At 49.0% G+C, this 12,082-nt stretch overlaps 1 protein-coding gene across 1 annotated transcript in view; it reads left to right on the forward strand.

Moving 5' to 3' along the window:
* Sctr (secretin receptor) overlaps window positions 1-12,082 on the forward strand; it is a 64,856-nt gene that overhangs the window by 30,058 nt on the left and 22,716 nt on the right. The window contains exons 3-4 of the mRNA XM_015501699.2: window positions 1,756-1,863; window positions 7,064-7,167. Of these exons, the coding sequence (XP_015357185.1) occupies window positions 1,756-1,863; window positions 7,064-7,167 (212 nt within the window). The remainder of the gene's footprint in view (window positions 1-1,755; window positions 1,864-7,063; window positions 7,168-12,082) is intronic.

The following is a 12,082-nucleotide window of genomic DNA, read 5'->3' on the forward strand; positions in this document are numbered from 1 at the left end:
GGGGGGGGAGGAGTGGGCCTGGGGAAGACATGAGGCAGTGGCTGCTTTCACCCTCTACTCTGTGTAGAGGGCTCCACACGTGACCTTTGAACTCATCCTCCTGACAAGCTCAGGAGAGACACATTTGTTCCCCCAGAAGAGAGGAAGGGAGGGGCCAGGATAGCACGTGTGGGTGGCTGGGATTGGGACTCAGGTCCACCTGGGTCTTTCTGAATGGCTTTGGTCTGCACTACGCTCCCCAAGTGGGACGAGGAGTGACTGCTGTTCCCCTCATGGCTGTCCACCTAGCCTGTTTCCAGACCCCCCTGAACCTGCCCCAGTGATAGCCTCACACATGGTATGGGTCACCAAAGCTTATGCAAGGAGTAACTTCTCACTTTGGCATTAACTTCAGGAGAATTAATAGATGATTATGTGAAATGATAATTCTTAGAAGAGTATAGTCATAACTCACATATTAAATGAATACCTGCCCAGCATTTTATTTGACTAGTGAGGGAATCAGTAACATATGAACTCTGGTTGGTCAGCCTGTTCATAGAAGAATTCAAAGTACCTCACATATAAGGCAGAATGATAAAATGAATTTATAAGTGGGTGCAAACTGGGCTGAATACAAGGAAGAGTGAAATAAATTGTATTTCAGCCAGACATAGTCATGTGTGTCTATGAATGAGAATCATTTGCACCGTTATCAATTACCTATAACATACAGATTTGCAAAATAGTCCAAAGACAATAAAATCAGATAACCCATAGAATCAGATAACCCAGAAGGTTGTGCTTAAACAAGGCCTCTAGTTCTGTCTTCTTTTTGACTCATTTCAAAGTCTCTCAGTTACCAGAAGTGACCACAGATCTGGATGTAAACCCCCTAGCAGCCAAATGAAAGAGGAAATCCACTTCAAGATTCAGTGTCTCTAAGAATAGTAATTTTATAAGAAATTCAGCTTTTCACTGTATTGAGACCAGGTCTTCCTTCAAGAATGGGCCCCCTAAAGGGAACACAGTGAGGTAGAAAGCAACATCCTCAAACACCCTCAAGCATACTGGTGACTCTTGCGTAGCTTCAAGGTAGTGCTTCTCAAAGTTGGTCCCAGCCCAGGAACATTAGCATCAACTGGGAACTTGTTAGAAATGCACATCCTCAGGCCCACCCCTGCCCACTGAGCATTCTGTGTTTTAACAAGCCCTCCAGGTCATTCTGATGCAAGATGAAGTTTGAGAATCAAGGAACAAGTGTTCTCGACCTTATCATATCAGAAGTACCCGGGTAGCTTTAACATGATACCATGCCTGGGCCCCACCCAGACCAACTCTATTGGAATCCTGGAGGTGGGGCCTGGTTAGGTATATTTTTGAGGCTCCTCAGGTGGTTGTACTGTGCAGCCAGGAGAGAGGCCCATTGCTGCAGAGTCATTTAACCCAAGCTGAGGCCATCTTCTGTTGCAGAGAAATCCAGACCCACTTAGGTAAGGCCTATCTGAGACACTGTAACATCTTCCTTCCTTGTGTCTTCAGCCCCGAGCACTTACCATGCACATGGCAGAGTCCCAGGCTGTGAAGGTGAAAAGGTGCATTTATTAGACACCACTGGTTCCTGACACAAGGAGCCAGTACCTAATGAGAACTTTTCATAGGAGTCTAATGAGGATTCCAGGCAGGCCAGGGGGACAGGGATGGTGACAGGGTGGAAGGGGAGCAGCCCCTGGCCCATACCCCATCCCAGTCTGATACCTTGACTCTTCTCCACAGGCTGTGAGGGGCTGTGGGACAACATGAGCTGCTGGCCCTCCTCTGCATCAGGACACACCGTGGAAGTGGAGTGCCCCAGGTTCCTCCAGATGCTCACGAGCAGAAACGGTGACCACTCAGCCAAGGGCCCTGGCTGGAAGGCTGTGTGGGGGGTGGCCTCAGCTGGGAGGCAGGAGACCTGAAGCCTTCTCGGGGGACAAGCAGTGGTGAAATCATGGGGTGCTTGTTGGGGACTGGAAGACTTGTTTGGGGGTCAGGGTGGGCTCAATTCTCAGAGTCCCAAGGAAGTGGGTGGGAAAAAACATCCAGGGGAAGGTGATCAAGAATGCTGGGCTGGCTTCTCTGCCCCATGCCTCTCATTTAGGGATCCCCTCTATTCTTCCATGTTGTGTCCCCCTAACCAGTAGCGCCCTTGCTCCAGGCCCCCAGGTCAAGGACCCCACTCTGGCAATGCCAGGTTTCCCAAATGTGTGGCCTTCCAGAGTGCTCCCGTCCTCTGCCCATTCTGCCAGGCCCTGTGGGTAAGCCAGGGCTTCCCTGGGAGCCCTGCCCTCCTGGAGACCTTTTCCCGAGGACAGCTACAGGGTACCAGGATTTCCTTAATTGAGTAACTTTGGTTTAAGGTGGACCCTGTACCAGGCATTTTATGTCCATGGGCAATGATTACAAAACCCCTGCAAGCCATGTTCCTTTTCTCTACACCCAGTAAATCATTTGACCCAAGTAAAGAGCAATGACAATATTAACAGTGTCTAAGAGAGGTTTGTCAGTTTGCCTTAAAGTTCACAGCAACAGATGGAGAAACTTAGGACTCAAACTTGACTTCTGACTTCTGGTGCTCTGACCTTGAAATCATGGTTGGTCTGTCCTCTCATGGTTTGTGTGATCCTGGGAGGAGGACAGGGTCCTTGCCTTTGACTCCTTACCTCATCATTGAGGTCTTGCCCTTCTCCTTCATCCGCGCAGAGCAAGAAAAGTCACCTGACAAGGTCCTTAGCAAGGACAAACCAAAGAACAGGTCATTTAACACCAAAACCCACCAAACTTCCAAAGTCAGGAAGGAGAGAATGTTCAGAGAGACTATGTTCGACAGCTCTTCATCGCTGTGATGAACACCTGAGAAAATCCACTTGAAGGAAGAAAGGTTTGTTGTGTATCACAGTTTTGGAGATTTCGGTCCATGGTTGGTCAGCCTGTTACTCTAGTAAGGCAGAACATCATGACTGAGAGCATGTGGTAGAGGAAAAATTGCTCACCTCATGGCAGCTGGTAAGCAAAGAGAGAAAGGAAGAGACTTGCATACCAACCCTCCCTTCAAGGGCACACCCAGTGACCTAACTTCCAGCTGTTAGGCCCCAACTCCTAAAGGCTCCACCCCTTCCCCATAGCATCAAGCTGAAAATTAAGTCTTTAGTATACAGGCCTTTAGGGAATGGTCCAGATCCAAACTTAGCAGAGATAGACTGTGGAGCCCCAGAGATGAGTGTAGATTCTTCTCATTGTAATTCTCTAGCACGGAAGTACTCAAGTATGCATGCAAGTGGGGACACACACACACACACACACACACACACACGCACAGATTTCGGAAACATGCTGCTGAGGCTCACTGTCCCTCTGCCCCACTGAAAACCCTACAATACGGATACGGAAGGGGACCCGTGGCTTGAACCCCACTCTTCCATCCCTGATTTAGTAACAAGAGCTGCTGATCAGACAAATCCCCCAAATCTTAAAGCCTTCATACAATGTTTGTCCATATTACATCACAAACAGATGTCCCTGATTAGCAGGCGACTCTCCTCCCGATGGCGATGCTAGATCTTACACCTTACCACCAAGGCTTCCACATGCAACTCCAGGGTGGCTGGCCAGGAGAAAGGACCCAGAGGGTCACCTAGGGAGTTTGAAGGCCTGGCCTGAGAGAGACACCACTCTGCCTGCATTCTCTTAGCCCAAACTCAGTTATATGGCAACACCTAACCGAAGGGGACGTGTGTCGTGCAGTCCAGCCCTGTGCCAGTCAGCTGCATGGCCCAAATGGCTCATTGTCATCGAGCCTCAATTTCCATATCTCCAAAGTGGGAGCAATAAATAATGCCTGCCTATAAGGCTGGACTTGGAAATAAATTTTGAATATCTTTTTCTCTTTTCCACTTTCTATCACTCCTTCTTGTTCTCCCCTCCACAAATTTCCCCCCTGGCCCCTCCCCCTTCCCCTGCAAACTCACCAACAGTCTACTTCTGGCATGACCCTTCCATGTCTGTCCTAGGGTCTGTGAAGATCAGGAAGCAGGACACCAACACAGCCATGGTTGGCCTAGAAAACTATGATGGTCAGTTGCAAGATCAGGACCAGACCCTCCTGGTCTCTGACTTCCAGACAATGCTCCATCGATGGCTGATTGGGATTTTCTCCTGTTGAGAAGATTTAAAGCTCTTCTCCTCCTCAGCCCTCCCAGAGCCACAGTGCCTCCACCTCCTGTTCCCCTCCCTCCTGTCCTTCTGCAGAGGGGCCAGGCAAAACCAGTGCCACTGCAACTGGGAAGGAGAGGTGCCAGCCCTATTACATCACTCCCCAGTTACTCCCTCCTCGTTAACGAGAATTCCCTTGACCCCTTTTGAGGCTCCCTACCCTCGAATCACTCACCACGCATTGGGGACTCCCCCAGGGACTCAATTCCCTGTCTGCATGCTTTAAGGATGGAGTTAGGCATAGGGAATGCCTAACACAGCTGCAGTTTCACCTTGCCACCACATGGTGCCGCTGTGGGCTGCAGATCCACACTGAGGTCCTGACTACTGGGAGCTTGGTTCCAGCCGTGGCGTGGTGGGGAGGACCGTCCCACTCAGTCCTGCCTCGGGCTTTGGGGTGTCAGCTGGTCCACACACACAGATCAGGACCTTCAGCTAGTCACCCAGAACCTTCCCTCCCCAAGAGGTCTGCCTTTGCCTTTGATTGGACTCCTGCTTCCTTATCAGGAAGAAAATCTCCCCCTAGTGGTGTCCCCAACCCCAATTCCGACCCCTGTGGGAGAGCCCAGTGATGACAAGGTGGTGTTCTGGACCCTTCTTTTTGAACAAAGAAAAATAAATAGCAGAATTATTTCATAAATTTACTCTTCCCAGGGTACCCACCACATGGGCCTGACAGGATGGGTGTCCTTGTGACTGGAGAAACTACAGCTGCCTTCTGCCCCAGAGAGTTCTCATGCCAGGCCTAAATGTTCCCTCTAGGATGCATTTCAAAGGGCGCCTTCTTCCAGCATTGCTTATTCAAAAAACGCATTCTGGGTGGAGTCAGGCCTGGCCTTTCTTTCCTTCCTGCTTAGTGGGAGGCAGCAGCAGTCCCCAAACTCATTAGGGGCCGGGAGGCTTGGATGACAGCATTGGACTGATTCTTCCCCTAATGCATGTGAATATGTTTTCAGGGGTGCCCTGAGGTGTACGCTGGCTTGTACCTGGCTAAGGACCCCATAGTTGTTAGGAATTAAACTGGGGTGGCAGGGGAGTACATGGGATTATGGGGGCCCCAGGGAGTCCCAATGGTATGTTTGCAGCCTTGCAGGTGGCTCTATCAGCAGGGGACTTTACCTTGTCAGCAATTCTTGGCCCTGGCCTGGGTCACATGCAGATCTCTTGGGAATCCTGCTGGGTCAGCGAGGAGAGGGCCCTAAACACCAGGCCAGGTGCAGCGGGCTGAGTCCACAGTCAGCCTGAGGCAGGTGCTACCTTTGGATCTGAGGTCTGGGTGTTTGTTGCCATTGAACCATGCCAAATTGGACCACCATTCTTTCCCATTGCCTCCCCTGAGTTCCAAGTCCCCGTGGCCTGTCCACTCCTGCCTTATTTGGAAAGGCTGAAAGGAGAGGAAGTGGGGCTGCAAGGCCTGCTCTGTGCTGGCAGCAGCCTAGCCTTGCTCCATGTGCCAGTGTTGGTCCTGCTTGCTTTTGCACAGAGGCTGATTATTCCTACCTGGCACAGAGAAGTGAGCAGGTAAGGTCACACATCAGCCCTGGGTTTCAAACTCAAGTCTGGCTGCCTCTAGAGACCTAGGCTCCAGGCCTCCCTGACCCTTCATAGGCTGGGCATGTCTGGAGCCCAAAGGACAGAATCTCCTGGGGCTAGAAGCCACAACTGGGACCTGAAAGAAAGGGCCAGACAGGAAGGCAGCATAGTGATAAGGTTCACCCCATCTGGGCACCATGGCCTTGATTTTATGTTCTGCAAAATAGGTAACTCTTGCCTTCCTGGGGTCTGTAAGGATCGGATCAGAATCCATAAAGTACACAGCACAGTGACTGGTTCTAGAAAGCCCAGCCATATGTCTCTAGCTCAGTGGAAGCTGTTTGGTCCCAAAGTCTGTGAGTGGTGGCCCAGCCCCATGGAAGAGGACTATCCCAGGCCCAGCCAGTGTTGTTAAGGGGCCCCTGGACAGGGTTCTCCCCGTAGTACCTAGTGATCATTGTCCTCACCTCATGATGTCTCCCACTCGCCAGAGCAGGGGATCCAGATCTTGGTAGCCCAGAGTATAGAAGGCAGCTGGACCTCAGTCCAAGGTGGGCACCTCCTCCTGGGGCCTTCTAGCTGGCATCTCCCTTCCATTATGGGAAGAGCTCCATGCAGGTCCTTCAACTCCATTCATATGCCTTTCTCTCTAGCCAGCCAGAGTCTGGTGCACAAGGGCCCTGGGCCCAGCTCAGGGCAGCCCAGAAACCATGGACCACCTGGTGAGAGGGGTCAGCCTGCAGCCTTGCCTGGGTGCATGGGGCAAACAGAACTTCAGTTGTCTCCACAGGCAGCCTTGTTGTGTTGGCTAAAGGACTAATAACTCCAGCCTTCTGGTGAGAGGTGGCTGTCTGGAAAGGTGTATCTCAGTGGCACTCTGGTGGCTTTCAAATGGCCCGGTGAGCAGGGCATGAAGTGAGATATGAAATGGAACTTTCTTGGAGCAAGGTTTGTAACAACAGTAGACTGAGTTAAGGTCATTGTTGGAGTGGCCAGGTCTTTGCCACCTCCCCAGATATTCTAGGGGACCTTCCTGATATGTGTCGGCAGGACCTGGGGTCAGGCAAAGCAGGAGTCAAGAAGGAAGCAGGAGTCAATAAGGGCACTAGCACTAGCCCCAGAGTTTCAGGCCCCTTTCCCCATTTACTAGGGTGTAATCATTGCAATGATTGAAACCCCATGTGCCTCAGGTTCCCCAGCTATAAAATGGTTGTAGCATTTACATGTCACTATAGAATTCAGTATAAAAATAACATTGCCAGTACCCACTGCTTACCTGCTGGACACTTGGCACCCACAGGTTCCCTGTTCCGAAACTGCACACCAGACGGCTGGTCAGAAACCTTCCCCAGGCCTGACCTGGCCTGTGGGGTTAATGTGAACGACTCTTCCAATGAGAGGCGGGTAAGCCAGTCAACCTCCACCCCAAGGGGGTCCTGGGAGGTGGGGAGGCCTGAGAGGAGACAGGGGATACCAGTGTGGGCCAGAGGTCAGGACCTGGGGCCACTCTCAATCCCCCCACCACTCCCCTGCTCAGCTGAGCTTCCAGACCTCAGTCTATCAACCTAGAGGTGAAGGTCAGGAAGACCCTAGTTACTGTGAATGTTGCCATATACCACCATGAGACTGGGGTGGTTTATTTATAAAACCAAAAGAGAAGCCACGTGGTGGCTGAATGCTCAGAGCCAGGATGGTGAGTCCGAATCCTGACCTTGAACTTGGTGTCTCTGGGGAGGAAATAATCACTCTATGTCCCAGTTTCTTCATCTGGGAAATCTGGCTAGTGATAGTTCGACTGTACAGGCTTGTCAAGAGAACTAAATGAGTCAGTACAAGGATGTGCAAGATGCCTGCCTGGCCCCATAGTAAGTGCTCAATAAGTGTTGGCTCTCAAGGGAATCTCTTGGATCTGGTGCAGAGCAGTTTTAGACTGAGAGGAAACTCCTATGAGCTGAACTTCTTTGGGTACCCTCTGAGACTTCCTCAGATGGTCACTGTCAGGGTCCATCCCAGGCTCAGCTCCCCTCCCAGGACAGCCCAGACCCTCAAAGCTCACATATCCTGAGCCCTCTTGCCCCTGACTTGGCCTTTGCCACTGGGACCCCTTGCTTGGACAGCACTTCCCTTCTCTCTTTTCCTGATTCTTTCACATTCTTCAAGATTCCACTTGGTTCCACCCACTGTAGCCCATTCTGGAAAGTCTCCCTCACCCACAACAAAGAAGACCCCCTTCTGTGCTCTGCGCTGGCCTCTGTTACCTACCATGCTATGGTAAAATGGTCAGCATGTGCCCTCTCTCTCCATCTCTCTCACTGAAAAGTGGACATCCATTCACACAAACATTTACTGGGCACCTCCTAGGTCCAGGCCTGGGTCTGGATCTGGGGGTCCTGCAGTGACAAATTAGAAAGTCTTATTTATTCCCAGGCTATCACGGTGTCTAGAGGCTTCATGGTGCCAGATAAATGTTTGTTATGCTTGAGGTTAAGCGTGAGAATCTGGGTCCCCAGCATTCCTCCACCCTACAAAAAAAAAAGCTTGTTGTTCTGAATGTCTATCATGTGCCAGCTGCTTGACGTATAATTACATTTCAGCCTCAAAATAGCCCTGCAAGCTCATGGGGAAAGGAGGAAGTTGGGCAGCAGACCACACTGGCTTCTGACTTCTTCCTCAGATTCCCGTCTCCAGTCAATCCATCTAGTTCTACTTGCAGGAGTGGGTGGAGGATGGAGTTTCTTCCCCTCTGGGGCTTATCCAATTGGAAACAATAGGAGTGTGGAGTGACTCATGGGCACACAGTATCATGGAGCGCTGGGCAGTGGGTTCTTCTGCAAAGGACTATTTCTGTCATTTATTCATGTGTAGAAAGGAGGGTTATGTGTATTAAGTTTGTAAAGTCATCAAACTAAGAAGGAACATTCTCACGATGGGTGGCAGGATGGAGGGTCAAAGGATGCTTTGGGAAACAGATATCAAATTTCCAACTGATTTATTAAGAAAGTGAAGCTCACATATCAGGGAAGGCAGAGAATGGCCTCTGGGATTCTTTGACGAAGAAGCACCACAAAGTTGCCCAGGGCCAGGTTATTTTGATCTCTCTCCCTTCCATCCTAACAACGTCTCTTAAAACTCTTGTTGCCATCAGCAGTCATGGCCAGAGATTCTGCCATTCCTTCTGGCCCAGAAGATGGAACTTCCTAGGGTTCCTTCTGAAGAATTGAAAGACTTCCCCACGCCACACCCTGCAAACACCCCCCACACCCCCCACACACACACCCAGGAGCCTGTATTCACATCTCATTGGTCCAAAATGGGTTAGACCCACCCCACTCTGAATCAATCTTTAGTAGAGGGATGCATAATTGATGTAGGTGGAATTTCCCAAACTTTTTGGCCTTAGGATTCCTTTACACCCGTAAGAATTACTAAAAATCCCATGGAACTATAGTTTTTGTGATTTGTTTTATGTTTATGATTTCTTTTGCAGGGGCGGGGGAATAATGGGGATTGAACTCAGGGTCACTCGACCACTGAGCTACATCCCCTGCCCTATTTTGTATTTTATTTAGAGACAGGATCTCACTGAATTGCTTAGGACTTCCCTGTTGCTGAGGCTGGCTTTGAACTCGTGATCCTCCTGCCTCAGCCTCCCAAGTCTCTAGGATTATAGGCATGTGCCACCATGCCCAGCAGTTTTTGTGATTTATATCTATCAAGTAACACAACAGTTACTGTTGGCTTAGACTAGTCAACTGGAAAGAATAGAACCTGGAGCCTTTACCACAATGTGTATGGCAGAGTTGAAACTATAAAATCCCAAACCAAGGGGCTGAAACTTCACAGAGGCAAATGCACAATTATGGACTCAACTCAGAAAGTTAATTATTCAAGAATGGTGGAAAGGAGACCTAGGTTGACTTCAGCTCATGCTACAAAAAATAGTAACAATTAAAATTAAAAAAAAACAAACAAACAAACAAAAAAACAGAGCCTGGTGGCACATGCATATAATTCCAGTGACCCAGCAGGCCTCAGGAGGATCTCAAGTTTGAGGCCAGCCTCATCCATTTAGTGAGACCCTGTCTCCAAAACAAGAAGCCAAAATGAAAAGAGACCAAAACAAACAAACAAACAAACAAAAACCCTAAGACAGGAAGGGTTTCCAGATATGATCCTCAATGCATGGACTTTGAGCTTTACTCTGAGATTTGAAGTATCCTTTTTTTCTAATTATTATTGTTAAAATGTCTTTTTCTTTTGTCTATTGATGGTGAAGACACAGCTTACTTGGTCTTCTTGCAACATTCTTCCTTGGCACACACCATTATTTATTGACGAAAGCCCACAGTGGACCCGGATTGACAGAGAGACAAGGCATGTCTTGCCTGCCTCAAGCAGGGACTGCCAGTGCTTTTGCTAATTCAGTTTGATGGGAACAGGCCAAGCCCATTTGCACAAGTCTACTTTTGCAAGGACAGAGTTGAGAGGTTGCAAAAGCGACTGTATGGCACCAAAAGCCTAAAATATTTACTCTCTGTCTCTTTATACGTAACTTTTGCTGAAGCTGATCTAGAAGGTACAGCAAGAAGGTGGCCCAGGCAGGCTGCACAGCAAAGAGACAGGCAACTGGACCCCAAAGAGGCAGCAGGGGGTTTCTGAACTCCAGGTCTTCTGCATCTGTGCTTAATTGCAGATGTTAAGAGCCAAGGAGCCAAGGGTCACATTAGGACTCCAGGGAGCTGGGTTGTTTCTGGCGGAGACCTGGCAGATCAAGGAAGGCATGAGAGCTGGGCTAGAGATCACCCGGCAGGCCATGACTGCAGCCGCAGGACAGTGCAGAATATTCTGCCTCAATACTCTCAGGGGTCACCCTGAGCCTCCTTAGGCTCCCACGGGCTGGTCCAAGCATCCCTGGGAGTGAGGCTTATGTGCTCAGCTGCAGAGCTTATCCTGTATGCAGCAAGATTCCTGATTGACATGTTGTCCCCAGTTTGACATTTCATGGGTCCCAAATTCTAGGAAACACTGATCTAAGGCACCTCACTGCCTATCAGGGCTCTTTGCTTCATCCATGAGAGGTGACTCCTGGCTGCTGGGAGAGCATTTAGGTCAGGAGGGAAGTTCAGTGTCATTTTAGCAACCATCCTATCCAAGGTCACTTCTTGTTGTCAAAAAATGTATGATTACTCTGAGTCAAAAGCTACTTATTTTCTGGTAACTTCTTCCCTCTGGAGACTACATGTGAAATCTTGCCTTCTACACATCAATCATTCTGATATTTTCTCCCCTAAGTTGTTTTTTCCTCCCTGTGGGTATAACTTACCCAAATGTTTTCATACCTTCGGAAATGCTCCAGTTTATTAATGTGCCTCTTAAAATAACATCCCCGACCTGGACATGACACTCCAAGCATTCCAGCGCAACCAGCTGCTCTCAACACTCCATCAATGTAACTGAGAATAGGCCTAATTTTTTTAGCAGCTACCTCATACCTCAGACTTCCTACCATTTCATGCTGCTGACTCATTTTGAAGGGTAGATGATAGAGTGGAGTGGGGAAAAATTACCATATACTGAGAGTCTTCTAAATGCCAGACATTGTCTGGATACTATATCCTGATAACCTTATTTACCTCATCATTCTTCCAATAAGCCTACAACATAGATATGATTAACCTCATTAGAATCTGAGGCTTAGGGAAGTTGATTAATTTCTCCTAGGTCACACAGCTGGTGAGTAACAGTCCTGGGCTTAGGCCACTTGTCTCCTGGCTCTGAAGCCTATGTTCTTTCTCTATAGTACCCTGTGTGACTCCATGGAGATTGGGCCATTATTGTTGTTGTTATTATTATTATTATTGTGTGTGTCTCTGTGTGTGTATGTGTGGTGTGTGTGTGTGTGTGTTTTGTTGGAAACTGAATCCAGGGCCTTGTGCACGCAAAGCAAGCACTCTACCAATTGAGCTATATCCCCAGCCCCAAGCGTGGGCCTTTTCCTATGAATAGCTATCAGCCAGGTTTCCCCAATCCAATTCTTGTGATTTCTTAAGAAATTAATTAGGTGGATACAGGCAACTCAGATGGCAGTAACAGGGAAATTGTAAGTTCAAGGTCAGCCTCAGAAAGTTAGCCAGGCCCTAAACAACTCAGTGAGACTATGTTGCAATAAAAAATAAAAAGGGGGGGCTGGGGATGTGGCTCAAGCGGTAGCGCGCTCGCCTGGCATGCGTGCGGCCCAGGTTCGATCCTCAGCACCACATACAAACAAAGATGTTGTGCCTGCCGAAAACTAAAAAAAAAAATGTTGTGCCTGCCGAAA

This window comes from Marmota marmota, unplaced genomic scaffold, assembly GCF_001458135.2.
Source record: "Marmota marmota marmota unplaced genomic scaffold, marMar, whole genome shotgun sequence".
NCBI lineage: Eukaryota > Metazoa > Chordata > Mammalia > Rodentia > Sciuridae > Marmota > Marmota marmota.